The sequence below is a fragment of the Filicampus tigris genome, chromosome 9 (genome assembly GCF_054856515.1).
Source record: "Filicampus tigris isolate MCC_2025a chromosome 9, RoL_Ftig_1.0, whole genome shotgun sequence".
NCBI classification, from domain to species: Eukaryota; Metazoa; Chordata; class Actinopteri; order Syngnathiformes; family Syngnathidae; genus Filicampus; species Filicampus tigris.
This window is the reverse complement of record NC_141225.1, coordinates 1,905,515-1,920,000: the sequence shown is the minus strand read 5'-3', so window position 1 is coordinate 1,920,000 and position 14,486 is coordinate 1,905,515. Positions and strand designations below refer to the sequence as shown.

The following is a 14,486-nucleotide window of genomic DNA, read 5'->3' as shown; positions in this document are numbered from 1 at the left end:
GATAGGATTTTACAGAACTGCAATGTTACTGACATACACATACATTTATTTGTGTAAAATTAAGATCCAGTGCCATACATATTTTAACAATTGTTTTAATTCTTAGGTAGACATGTAAAAGTCAAACATAATAATGTTACTTAGGCTCCCACTCAATCGTTTAACCTGAGGCTGGGCATTTATAGAATACAGTATGTGTGAATCGAAAGTAACAAAACAAAGACAGCTTCCCGATCACAATATGAAGTGTGCACACTACTGCTGCTTTCCCATACAGGATTTAATAGTTCTTGAGCATACACTATTAATTGAACTCCATTTGGTGACCATGATCATCTATAAAACAAAAAGCTGTGATTAGTTAGAAAACCTTATTAAACATCAGACAATTGGTCTCTGTTGAACGAGTAAAATTGATTGATTTGAAGCAAGTGATGTCTAAGAACATTCTACAAACATCATGGCTCAGTGAAACACATAGCAGGCAATTTATTCATCATAAACAAACAGAGGGTAAAGCAGAAAATGGCAGGGGAAAAAAAATGCAAACTATGTACCGGTAGTTATTTTTCTTTCTTTTTTTTTTTTGTTCTCATCATTGTTATCTGAAATGATAGCCATGAGAATTAACCAGTCAATTATCAACACTGAAAAACTAATCCATGTTTGAAATTTGAGTTTGCTCCTATTTGTTTGTGCGCAAACGCTGTTTGTGAGACTTGCCGCAGAAACCATTAATTGGGCTTTCTTGTTATGTTGCATTCCGTGAATGATTGAATTTTCAGCATTCCTTAGTGGTTAAGTGCATAATGCTCTAATCTTACCTGTGTACAAGAGCCTTGGACTACTGTTATGAAATTTGCCAATAAACATGAACTGATCAGCAAATTATGTTGATGCTTTATGCTTAATGGTTCTCAAATTAACATTATCCACTGTTGGTAATATGAAGCCTTAGTAGGCACTCTTGAGTCACAAATCATCTTGGATCAAAAACACAAACAGAACAGTGGCATGTAAAGAGTCTTTGGTTGAGCTGTACATGGCTTAAGGTATTTCCTCAAATCAACAGGCAAATTTCAGTTCCAAATAAGGGAGACTTTTATCGAGAATGTATTTTTCTTACTGCCCCTCCGTGCATTTTCACACAATATCGTCTGTCTTTAACCTGTGAACAAAGAAGAAAATGGCTGTCAGTCAGATTATTTTACAACTGCCATGTTCAGATCATTTCACTGTATTTCCGCTATCCAAAGAAAACATTGGCAGGTTCAATGCAAAGACAGAGGCCTGCAGTGAAAAGAAAATGTTTCCTTTAAAGGATAGCAGCAGTGCATCTATAAAAAGAAAAAAAAAACTAAATCCCAACAGACATTTTTGAACATCTACAATACATGAACTATGCTTGCAAGGTTTCGTTAGAAATCCATGTTAAGGGAATTAATGTAAACTGTTACATTAGGTTACATTTCACTGCAGTATTATATTGATTGTCTCAATATCTATATATCTATATCTATCTACCTAGTTCTCTCTCTCTCTCTATATATATATATGTCTATATATGTATATATATATATGTATATATATATATATATATATATGTATATATGTATATATATATAGGTATATATATATATATGTATATATATATATATGTATATATATGTATATATATATATGTATAGTGTATATATATATGTATAGTGTATATGTATATATGTGTATATATATATGTATAGTGTATATATATATATATATATATATGTATATGTGTGTATAGTGTATATATATATATATATATGTATATGTGTGTATAGTGTATGTATATATATATATATATATATATACATATATATATATACATATATATTATGTGTGTGTGTGTGTGTATCTACCCACACACTCACGCGCAGCCTAGTAGCTTAGCAAAACCCATTCACAAAAGCATGACAGACCGACACATACGAATTAAGTCATTAACGCATGACTAAATTTATTTGAGCTGTTCCTATTTTGTATTCTACAGAATTGGTAATGGTGTTGCAAATCTGGTTTTGCTCCTCCGCCTTAGTGTCATTCTCAAAAGAAGATTAGACTGTAGCACGTTTTTTGTGTGGATTGAAGTGCGCTGTGTACACATAGGATAACAAATTTGAATTATTACCCCTTTTCGCTGTTTGCTGAGGCAGAATGTGCAGATGCTCCGGGGCTGTCTGGGGTCTCCACTACCCCTCATCTCCTTGTACACGGCGCGCAGACACGGAGCTCCGTCCTCCCTCTCGTCGCCCACCACTAGCACATTGGCCAGGTGCGAAATATAGCTGGACGCCAGGCGCAGCGTTTCGATTTTCGACAGTTTCCGGTCCACCGGTTCCGTGGGGATGAGCGTCCTTAATGCGCTGAAAGCCGTGTTGACGTTCTGAGTCCGGTGTCTCTCTCTGGCGTTGGCAGCGTTCCGCTGCTGGACCACGACCCCGTTGGTGCCCGGCAATGCGCAGCAGCTGTAACCCTGGTCCGTGCTGCCTTCGCTCTCGCTGCGGTTCCCTTCGTCCTCGTCTGACGTCAGGGTCAGGTCAACGGAGAACGCGAAGGGATGAGCCGACATCGGTCGAAGCATCGTGAAAGCCATAGTGCCGATTAGAGGAAGTCCGCTCTCTTTCGTTCCAGTTCAACAGCGGCATATAGACAAAGTATGCTTACACAGCTAAATGTTTGGTCAGCCGCGCCAGTTTTCACGTTTCCATAAGATGGTGTTGTCTGAGGGTCTATCTTGGGGGGCGGGGCGGAGGGTTCTATCCCTGGGGGCGCGGTGGGGATTCTGCAGGGTCACCCCTTTCATGGGGAAGAAGTAGCACTACACTCATAAACTTTGAGGCACAGTCCTCAACAAACAGATAGCGCCTTATACATATATAATAATTGCCTTTTAAATGTCTGCATCTCTCTCTCTCTCCCTCTCTCTCTCTCTCTCTCTCTGTCTCTCGCTCTCGCTCATCCATCCACAATGCTCATCCTCACGAGCAGAGATGGGAAGTAACGAAGTACAAATACTTTGTTACTGTGTTTTTTTTAGTTATTTTTTAGAATACTTATTATTTTCATCCGTTACATTTTAACACCAGTATCTGTACTCTTTACTCGATACATTTTCAAAACAGGGTCCTTACTTTTGTTTTATGTTATGCATGATGATTAAAACTAAATTAGACCAATGTTCGTGGCTCCGCCAATCATATGAAGGGTTACACCTGGACTTCCCAGCTCCTAGCTCTATCTCTGTCATGGTTTGTTTTGTTTTTGCCTCCAGATCCTGCAGGAGCGGTGGGCGTGCCCTTGGCAGCACACCTGTGTTGCATTAGAATGATTGGACTATTTGAGGCCTGCCAGGCATATTACACACCGTTGGATCTTTCGCCTTGCTCGTGACTCTGTCGCCAAGTTCAAATCTTATAAACGTTCCATGGTTTTGCCCGTTTGCTCTTGCCTCAGTTTTTGCCTAGTCTCATGTAAGTACAGCGGTACCTCTACTTACGAAATAAATTGGTTCTGGAAGTAGAGACGTGTTTTCCATGCCCTAGTCCGTTCCAAGCTCCCCAAAATTCAGACATAAATGTTTTATAAAGCATAAAAATTCATCAAAACAATTAGATGATTGCACAATAAATGAGAGTTGTGTATAATGTAAAAAAACAAGAATCAAGAATAAAAATGATGGTTTACGATTTATCTTTTAATTGCTGTCCTCTTTGCTTTTTGCCCTCTTTGGTTCATGTTCTCTCTCAGGGGTAGTTTTTGCCTGGTGTTTTGTAAAGAGCTGATTTAATAACGTGGTGACTGTCGATACGTTACGGTCATATTCTTTGGCAAGATCAACCAAATGCATCCCTGTTTCATACTTTTCTATTATCTCTTGCTTTGTTTATATAGACAAAAAAACTATTTTCTTCTTTTTTTCTTTTCCTTGTTTCTCCATCACTTTCTTGGGGTCCATAGCGAATACTGCAATTCACGTAAAACTATCAGAACACCTCAGGGCGAATGACGAGGACACTGCATAGACACATATCTCATATATATAGCTATGTACCTGTCTATCTACACACATAGACACATAAGGTATAGGCCCCTCTTAGCCAATGGGATGCCAGGAGGATGCTAGGTAATAGCCACTGGCAGAGCAGCTATGAGTATGTTGCGTTCAGGAAACTCCGGAGCTGCGAGTAGCAGCCCATACTGCGAGTATCAGCCCATACTTTTACCTTTCGTATCCTGAAATTTCTTTCGTGTCTAGAGGCAATATTTTCCTGTTGAGGTGAGTTTTACGTGAATTAGAAACGAGGAAAATCGTTTTTTTTTTCTGTCCATACAAAGCAAGAGATAATAGCAGCTATGAGTATGCTATTGAAAGGGGGAAGTATGAAAGGGGAATGCGTTTGGTTGATCTCGCCAAAGAATATGACCGTAATGTATCGACAGTTGCCACGTTATTAAATCAGTTCTTTACAAAACGTCAGGCAAAAACCACTTCTGTGAGAGACCATGAACCTAAGAGGGCAAAAAGCGATGAGGACAGCAATTAAAAGGTAAACGACCATCATTTTTATTCCTTACTCTAATCTTTGTTTTTTTTTTACATTATGCACAACTCTCATTTATTGTGCAATAATCTAATTGTAACATGTATTTGTTACATGTTTTCATGCATTTTTATGCTTCATAAAACATTTATGTCTCAATATTGGGGGCTTGGAACGGATTAGGCCATTTACATGGAAAACACGTCTCACAAAATGTTCTACTTAAGAAATTTCTTCCAGAACCAATTAATTTCGGAAGTAGCGGTACCACTGTATTTTATGCACATATTAGACTTCATTTGTTTATAATACACAGATATACAATATGTTAAAATACTGTATTGTACCTTTTTGTTAGTGTCACGTGACTGGCGAGAGTGTACAGTTAAATTCGAGTGAGCTGGACGCAAAACAGATTAGGTCAGCTAATGATAGAAGCGACACCGTTTTTTGACCAAACAAACAGTCAAACAAACCAACAGGCAAACAGAAGAGTATTTTTTTGTACAACCTTTTGTTTATTAAATAGTAAAGACCAAGTCGTTGTCCTGTCGTTTGCGTTCAAGACTCATCGTTACTCTGACCTCAAAGGTGTTTCGTTTTGTGGAATAACACCTACATTTTGTCAAAAAACTTGCTAAGAAGCTAATTAGCTTGCGCCGCGTCGGACGAGAGAAAGAGGCCCGCACCGAGGAATAGCTTGCGACGCGTCGAACGAGAGAAAGAGGCCCGCACCGAAGGAGACCCAACAGCAAGGCGGTTGGATGCAAATCAACGGGAGACGCTTGGAAGTAGTAAGCCGAGTAATCCTGTGATTCTAGGAAGCAAGCTAAAGAGGACTCTTTGTGTCTATTTTGACCGCAAGAAGCGCGGCGAAGATATAAAGTTACGACGAACGACGCTAGCGCTAGCTAACAAGCTAATCGGATCCGACGTGATTGAAAACGACGAGTGACACGTTACTTTCGCCGGCATCAGAACGCACGATAACTTTGACTCGTCCATGCAGAGTTTGGGATTGAATAAGGAACTGTTTGCATTCGTTTTTATGAAGAAAACCGACCATTGAAGAAAAGGTGCTTTTGAACATTGCATACAGCCATTATGAGCCACTCAGCAACTGATAGAATGGATGAAGAAAAGGAGCTTAGACGTGTGCTAAATACAACAGAGCAAGGAAGGTCACGTAGGCTAACTGAGAAAGGAAGAGAAGAAAAATTGCAACGATGCAATGCATTGATAAGACAAAGATTAAGAGATGTGTCTAACAGAATGAATATGATGGAAGCTCTGATGAAGGATGTGCAAAACGTTCAGTTGGTGCAAGATGGAATGGAAAAAGACTTTGTATGTTTATTAGAGGAATATAATGGAGAAATAATAAGCCCCTTACCAGTCGATGAACAAACATATGATGAAGAAAACTGGTTTGAACCCAAAATGGCACCCATCAGAGACTTTATGAAAGCAACAAAAGCATGGATTGCAGCTGCAAATTTATCATATTTGAGCGAGTATGGTCAAGAGGATTATCAGCGGAAAAAAGATGTGCAGCTACTAAAGCAGCTCAAAGCTCAAAATGAGTTACAAGATGGTGTTCAACCTGATGATAGCGCATCACAGACTAGTGTCAGCAAAGCTGCATACGCTCACCTGCATGGTTCTCAATTAAGCCGCTCATCAGTATGTTCACGAGTCTCAGCGACACTTGTTAGACAAGAAGCAGAGAATGCAGCATTACTGGAATGCGCTGCAGCAATGAGGAAAAGACAGAAACTAGAACAAGAGGAAGCTGAGTTGCAAAGGTTTGAGTTGGAAGAAGTTGCCTTAAAGCAGCCTCGAAGCATAGAAATGGCTAGAATTAAAGCTAAAAAGGAAGAACTTGAGATTGCGACTGCACTGGCTCAAAGTAGTGCAAAATTACAGGTGCTCAACGAATATGAAAGGTCAGAAGACGGTGCAAGTAGTCAAGCGCGAGGGTCAAGGAGTAGATTTAGCATGAAATAGGAAGTAACTCACGCTCTGCCTCCTCAACTAGACAATGTGAACCCTTACACACAGCCGCAGCTGCGCGTATCCAAGCACCACAAATACCTTTACAAGACTTTACTTCTCAGTCCAACATTTGTAGAGATGACAAATGTAAATCTCATGAAAAAACAGAACGTAATCACAGAGCTGCTGGTAAAGCAGGCAATCTCAGTTACCAACTAAGGACATCCCATTGTTTAGTGGTGATGTATTACAAAGTCCTTCATTCGAGCATTCGAACGTTTAATAGAGCAGAAGACAGATGACGATTAAGACAAATTGTACTTCTTGGAGCAATTTACAAGTGGCGAACCTCAAGAGCTGGTCCGCAGCTGCATCCATATGCAACCGAGCCGTGGCTACAGAGAAGCAAAGCAACTGCTTCACAAGCGCTATGGAGATAAATTAAGAATTGCCAGTGCGTACATTGAAAATCCGAAACGTATCTGATCTAGGACCACATATGAAAGTGGCCAAAAACTTTGACTTAATAAGAAGACAATACACGCTTTTGAGACAAATAACATGCACTTCAATCGGACATAATTTATTTCCCGAGCCACGAGAGCCGCAACATATGGATGAAAGAGCCGCATGCGGCTCCGGAGCCACGGGTTGCTGACCCTTGATGTAGACTGTTCAACAAGAAGGTGGAAAAAAAATGCACTTCCTCTATGCCTAATTCCAATGTGACTGGAGCGCGTCTTGTATATTTAATTAAAAACAATATTTGTTAATTAATGAATGTATTATTATTATTGATATTGTTATTATTATCCATGTATTTAATATTTTCCTTCTTTTAGTGTATGTTTTTTGTTCAATCTTATGTACAGCACTTTGTTACAGCTGCAGTTGTTGTTCAAGTGCTCTATAAATGAAACTGGGTTGTGTTCAATTCCGTGTTTGCAAGCAAACCTTTTAAAACCAAAAGAGAAATAGATTGGCTACATTTCTATGTGGAGATCAGCATTTAATATGAAGGAAGTAAAAATTATATGCTTATGAGTGTTTTCTTACATTTGTTTGTTTGTTTGTTTTCTTTCTTTAGTTCCTCCATCCGGACACTTTGAACACTCTGGAATAAGTGATATATTGTATACTTAAGTATTACATACCATAAAAAAACAAAATTAGTGACTTTTTAATGAGATGCACAATGTGGAAGCACAGTTGACCACAGGATTGGCTCGTGCCCACAAAGGGTCAATGTGAGCTGTAGATTTTTCATTTTGTCTAATGGGTTAAGAGCTGAGGTTAAATAAACACTCAGCAGATGTGAAGGGTGATGAAGTCTGAACTTTCCCTGTGGAAACTGAGCAAATGGCTTCCAGATTGACTCATGCTATGGAGGGAGGGTAGGACTGAGTGGCAGAGAGCGACGTGCCATCACAGCGCCTGTTTTTACAAACGCCACATCTCAACACATCAAACCAGGCCACCGGCGGCCCTTGGCCTCCAGCTCAGCTGCACTAACAACTGTGACCTATGCAGAACCTGGCTCTGCTCATAAAGCAGGACACCATGGTGTTTTACCACATTCAGCCTGCCAGTAACACGACCCCACAGCACTTTCTCCCCCTCAGTGCCTCCATCACGTCACAGTTTGGAATTGTAAATACTTCACCCCTCGCGTCCCCCCCAAACACGCACATGCATGCACACGCACACACTGACTTACGAATGCCCTTAAATGCCTGCTGAGGGGATTAAAGTACTAATGAAGTGTGGGATTGGTCGGGTGTGTGTCAGAGACCATTGTGAAAATGTGACATTATTGTACAGTGCACCTCCAGTATTCATGGGGAATAGGGACCGGGCGAGCCCGCAATTAACTAAAATCTACAAACAAGTAGCCGGGTTTACATGGAGCCATGTATTCTGATTAGAAAGGATCGGAATGATCAATCGGAATGAAAATGCTCCATATAAACACCCCAATCGGAATAAAAAGGGCCCAATCCGAATGGAATTTCAATTGGACTAGCCATGTTTACATGGAGCCTTTTTTGTCATTCGAAATTAAATCGGAATCGGAAGCTCTCTGGTCACCTGTTTACATGTGACGTGATCTATTCCGATCGACCATTTACTTGCTCCACCCTGTTAATCAGATCTGCCGCGTGACACGCGGAGATCGATGTAAACGTCACGTGATCGATCAAGATGGAGTTCATTCATCCATTTAGCACAGTATTCGCTATTATTTTAGCACTTGTATTAAAACAGCATCTTGATAAAAACAAGTTACCAGTATTTTAAAAGAAGTTCTCACGTCACAGACGAGCTCAGGCCAGACACTGCCATTTTATAGTGCGTATAAAACGACATCTCTACGCATTTATTTATTTATCAAGACAGAGCATACGCAGACCAGACGCAGCCTGGATATTCCGATTTAACTGTTTACATAACGCTCGTTTGGATTGGCAAAAGGAATATACCACCCCTGTGAATACAAATGAAATTCCATTCGGATAGGGCCTTTCTATTCCGATTGGGGTGTTTATATGGAGCATTTAAATTCCGATTGGTCATTCAGATCCTTTCTAATCAGAATATATATATATATATATATATATATACATATATATATATATATATATATATATATATATATATATATTAGGGGTATAACGTATGCTAAATCACCTTTCGGTTCGGTTTCTTGGAAACTTCGGTTCGGTATATTTTCAGTACAAAAAAAACACTTTTTTTTCTAATATGTTTATTTTGAGCGACACGGTGGTCGACTGGTTAGCACGTCCGCCTCACAGTTCAGAGGTCGTGGGTTCGATCCCGGCTCCGGCCTCCCTGTGTGGAGTTTGCATGTTCTCCCCGTGCCTGCGTGGGTTTTCTCCGGGCACTCCGGTTTCCTCCCACATTCGAAAAACATGCATGGTAAGTTGATTGGATACTCTAAATTGCCCCTAGGTGTGATTGTGAGTGCGGATGTTTGTCTCTGTGTGCCCTGCGATTGGCTGGCAACCAGTTCAGGGTGTCCCCTGCCTACTGCCCAAAGACAGCTGGGATAGGCTCCAGCACGCCCTTGTGAGGAGAAGCGGTACAGATAATGGATGGATGGATGTTTATTTTGAAAAGATGACAAGTAAACAGTACATTTTTAGAAAAAATAAATAAAACCATTCGGGTGATATTCTAATTCTAAGAAATTACACCAGAAGAAAAAATACACTAACAATAAAGATCTCTTAATTTTGTAAATTATTAAGACACTGAAATCTTTAAACACTCAGCAGCAACAGCCTATGACACATCTAAGTATTCAAGTTAAAGACAAGTTGTCATTACAGTACATGTATACACTTTTTGTGATGAAAAAAATACATACAATAACAGTTAAGATTATTGCTAACTATACTTAAACTCTTAATAATGAAAAAAATACAGTGACTTTAAAAAGTCTTTATGAAATTATATACACTTTTTAGGCATTGATATCTTTGAATGCTCAACAGCATATTGTAATGAATTGGGTTATCTGTGTTGTGGTCGGATTTGTGTTTTGCTGAGTTGTAATGTGTCCGAGGTTCATGAATGCATTGTATGGCGAGCGAGAGGAGGAGCAGAGAATGAAGAAGAGAAACAGCTGTTGTAATTTTGAAAGAAACGATTGTTGTACTGTTGTATTGTTGCGTCGGCTGTGGCCCACAGTAGCCGTTTGGATTAATAAAAACGTGATCATTAAACTACGTCTGATGGCGTGTTCCTGGAAGATGCTACAATATGATAAATCTCGCTATTTAAGTGTGACGTTTTTGGCTAAAACGACTGCTTGCTTCCTAGTCTAAGAAACATTTTAAGTCAGATATTCGTATATGCATATTAGCATATACAATCACACAAGAGCCGTGGTGGAGCATGTGCTGTCCTCTGCTGCGCCGTAACTCTTAAAATGAAGTCAAAAGTTACTAGTTGGGAATTAAGTGCTACCTGACTTTATCTGCAACCTCATTCTATCCATACAAGAAAGGGTGTTTTCCTATGTTTAATCTTTTTATTATTATAATTGTTATTATTATCATTATTTATGAACAACCCTAATGCACAAGTTTTTATTCTATTTTGTGTTTTTATAACAGCGAAGGTTTATAGCAAATTGAATTGTAACTTGCACTCTGTTAAAACAAAAAACAAAAAAAACTATCCATCCATCCATTATCGATACCGCTTATCCTCACAAGGGTCGCGGGGCGTGCTGGAGCCTGTCCCAGCTGTCTTCGGGCAGTAGGCGGGGGGCACCCTGAATTGGTTGCCAGCCAATCGCAGGGCACACAGAGACAAACAAACATCCGCATTCACAATCACACCTAGGGGCAATTTAGAGAGTCCACTCAACTTATCATGCATGTTTTTGGAATGTGGGAGGAAACCAGAGTACCCGGAGAAAACCCACGCCGGCATGGGGAGAACATGCAAACTCCACACAGGGAGGCCGGAGCCGGGATCGAACCCACGACCTGTGAGGCGGACGTGCTAACCAGTCGACCACGGTGCCGCCACAAAAAAAAAACTAGTCTCATGCATTTGAGACTTATTGCTGTAACGAACCTGGATGTGAACCGTTACGCCCTTAATATATATGTGTATACATATACTGTATATATATATATATATATATATATATATATATACCCGGTATATATATGTATGTATGTATGTATGTGTATATATATATATATATATATATATATATATATATATATATATATATATATATATATACCCGGTATATATATGTATCTATGTATGTATACATATATATGACAAAGTGGACACTACCTGAGATGCCTAAAAACGGGGTGATTTTGCTGCATAACTCATTTGCCACAAATGTTATATTAATCAGAATTCTGTGTTTAGATAGTGGGGATTCATATTATTGTAAAGAAAATTTGGGGGTTGACTTCCGCTTTAATGGACAAAGGATGGTTTTGTACACATCCATACTAATAACTGTCATTAGAACTTTACTACTGAGCGTTACCGGTAGTGATAGGTTACAGCAAGTTACTTAGAATTTCAGTTACATTACCGACATTGGAATGGAACTCATACACACAGCTTGGACTTGTCTTTTGCTCTGGTAAAAATATTTAGACAAGCGAGCATCAGAACCATTCTTACTGAGTGCATGTACTACGGTACTGAACAGAGCCATACTCCCACACAGAATATTTTAAATATGGCGCAAGAAGTGGAACTGCCTCACCCTCTTACCACCAATTTACTCTGTAAACAAATACAGGGTGGCTCAACCTCTGGCTTGTGCACACCATACCTCACAATGCGTTTTTGGTGGTATGTAAAACTGATTTGAAGCTGTGTCTTGTGAATTTGAACATCACCACCTCACAAAATAAACTAAATATTTTAAATAATGCATTTAATTTGTTCATAAACTCCATAAAAATGACTGCAACATCAGGGTGATGTAATGTGGTGTGACAACAGTTGAGAATCAACTTCAGCCTAGCACATGCGCAGAGTGTCTCGTTCGTGTCTCGTTCGTGTCTTGTTCGCGCGCCGGCAGTAATCTTTGCCTTTTTCGCCCTTCTCTCCTCTTTTTCCATCCACTTCTCAGCAGTAATGCAATATGGCATCTTATGCTTTCTATTTTAATGTATTTTCATTTTTTTATACAAAGTATTTTGTCTTGAATTTCGACTTTAATGGTGAAATCCAACATACGCGGAATTATGCACTGAAATGGACAGCATACTTGTTGCTGAAAGTTCCTTTCAGTTCAGCATAGTTTAGGTCGACAAACGTGAAAGAATGCCACACAGTCAGAATGGCTGAAAAATCCCCCCCAAAATTGGTTAGGGCCATGCAACCTAAACACACAAGGGAAATACACATCAGTATAAAATAAATGACATAAAGGGGAGGTCAACCCCCAAACTTTCTTTGGAATAATATGTTCTACGCACCATCACTAGTCTAAAAACAGCCTTCTGATTAATATTGCGTTTGTGGAATATGAGTTAAGCAGCAAAATCCACCCATTTTTAGCCATCTCAGGGGGGCGGGCATTTTGCCACTTACTGTCGACTGAAATTGACATCACAGTTACTCAGGCTCAGGTAAAGACCAATCATATTTTGACTAGTGGGGCTGCATAGAACATTTTCACATGATGAACTAGTTTGCGCAACGGAATAATATAATACAGCACTTGGTCATGTGGCACAAGAAGGCACACTCACTAAAGCCCGGTTCACACGGCAGAATTTTAAAATTGTCAGGCGACTTCCAAACTGAGAGGCCCCACACGTGACTAGAAAAAAATCACGCGTATTACAGTTTTGAACGTACCGTGTGTGGTGTGCAGCCACACGGCAACAACACATCACACACAAACCACATTCATTCACAGATATTCTCACGTCAAATGGAAAATCTCGCAAAAGCCCCTTGAGATTAAACAAGACTTCGGAGTGAACAAAGATGGCGGATGAAAATGCAGAAATGGTATCAGGTCGTGACGGTGGCGCTAGTTTGCGAATTATTTTTAGTGGAAAAAAGTGACACGAAAAGAAAAGACTTTGGGCTCTGTTGCGCCATGACTGTTTCCATTTTGGATTCCCAGCGCACTTCTTCGCCACCCCATCACCTTGCTTTCTGATTTGCTGTACGTCATTGTCAGCCGGCTATGTGCTCGTTGGTCGTCGAGGCACAGCACATACAATGCAGAGTCGAGCCAAAAAAATCCAACATGTTGAATATCCCCGATTTGAGGTCGTACGTCCTTCTGAGCGGCCAAGATCAGGCTGAACACAGCACACACGGCAGGATTATCTGATAAGATTATTTTAGGAGCCATTACGAGAGTCGGCCCCGACCTACGATTGTCGAAAAGGGAGATTTAGGGCTAAAATCGGGCTGATTATCCTGCCGGGTAAACCAGGCTTTACCGCCGTACTTGCTGTTTTTCATTTGATTGTTTGTTTTAGTGGTTTGAAAGTGTTTTTAGACAAATTGAATGCCTAAATTATCTATTATGACTTCACTAAATTCTGCTCTAGCATAAGTTAGTGATAGACGACAGCAGTAACAGAGCGTGTCGTCTTGTGCCGCATGGCGATGTATTGTATTTTTATTCTGCTGCAAACTAGACCATTGAAACGCAAAATGCGGTATGTTGTCACCTGTGTAAACTGAGGGCCCCCTGTTTACGCCACGGGGCCACTATCTTGAACAACAGCTGCTTCTTGACCCTGCACTGATGAACAAGTGTGTCATCGACCCCAATGGGACCCGCGAACCGACAGAACTTCAAGTAATCCAGGAAGTTGAATCACACGCGACAATTCATTTAGTGACCCACTCTGTTGTCTTCAATATCCGCGGGGTCTGCTTTTGGAGCTTCTCCAGCATCTGTCTGTTTCCTCCAAAGCCACCTGGGACATCTGAGTGAAGGCTTTTGCTGATAAAGAGTTTATCACATTCATGAAATCTACAAGTTGGTCATAAATCTCTGTCCAACATCGTAGCAGACATGCATTGAGATCTGATAAAGGAGGCTATAAAAAGTCTCATCCGCCTTCTGTTATGGACATGACAGTCATATCCTCTTTGTTGATTGGCAAACAGTGCTGACCCAAAGAAGTGATCTACACCTTTGTCTGTGCACACTGTTAGGGCATGAAGAGGTCAAGTCAATCTCTGGGAATTGTGCCTCTACTATTGGAAGCTCAAACTACATAAACAGAAGCAAACATTTCAAGGAACAAATAGCTGGCGTCGGGCCATGTCCACCCACGTCCACATCTATACTTCTGTCAGTGTCAGTCCCCACATGCGTGTGTTATTCTTACTTATTATTGAGTAATCTAAAGTGTTGAAAATAGT

General features: G+C 40.1%; 1 protein-coding gene across 1 annotated transcript; it reads right to left on the bottom strand.

Moving 5' to 3' along the window:
- Positions 1-96: 96 nt before the first annotated feature.
- LOC147141626 (transcription factor 15-like) lies at positions 97-3,274 on the bottom strand. Its single transcript, XM_086040877.1, has 2 exons — positions 2,168-3,274; positions 97-1,168 (listed from the first exon to the last, which is right to left on the bottom strand). The coding sequence occupies exons 1-2, from the start codon at positions 2,630-2,632 to the stop codon at positions 1,103-1,105; spliced, it is 531 nt and encodes a 176-aa protein (XP_085897003.1). The 5' UTR covers positions 2,633-3,274; the 3' UTR covers positions 97-1,102.
- Between the last annotated feature and the right edge of the window lie 11,212 nt (positions 3,275-14,486).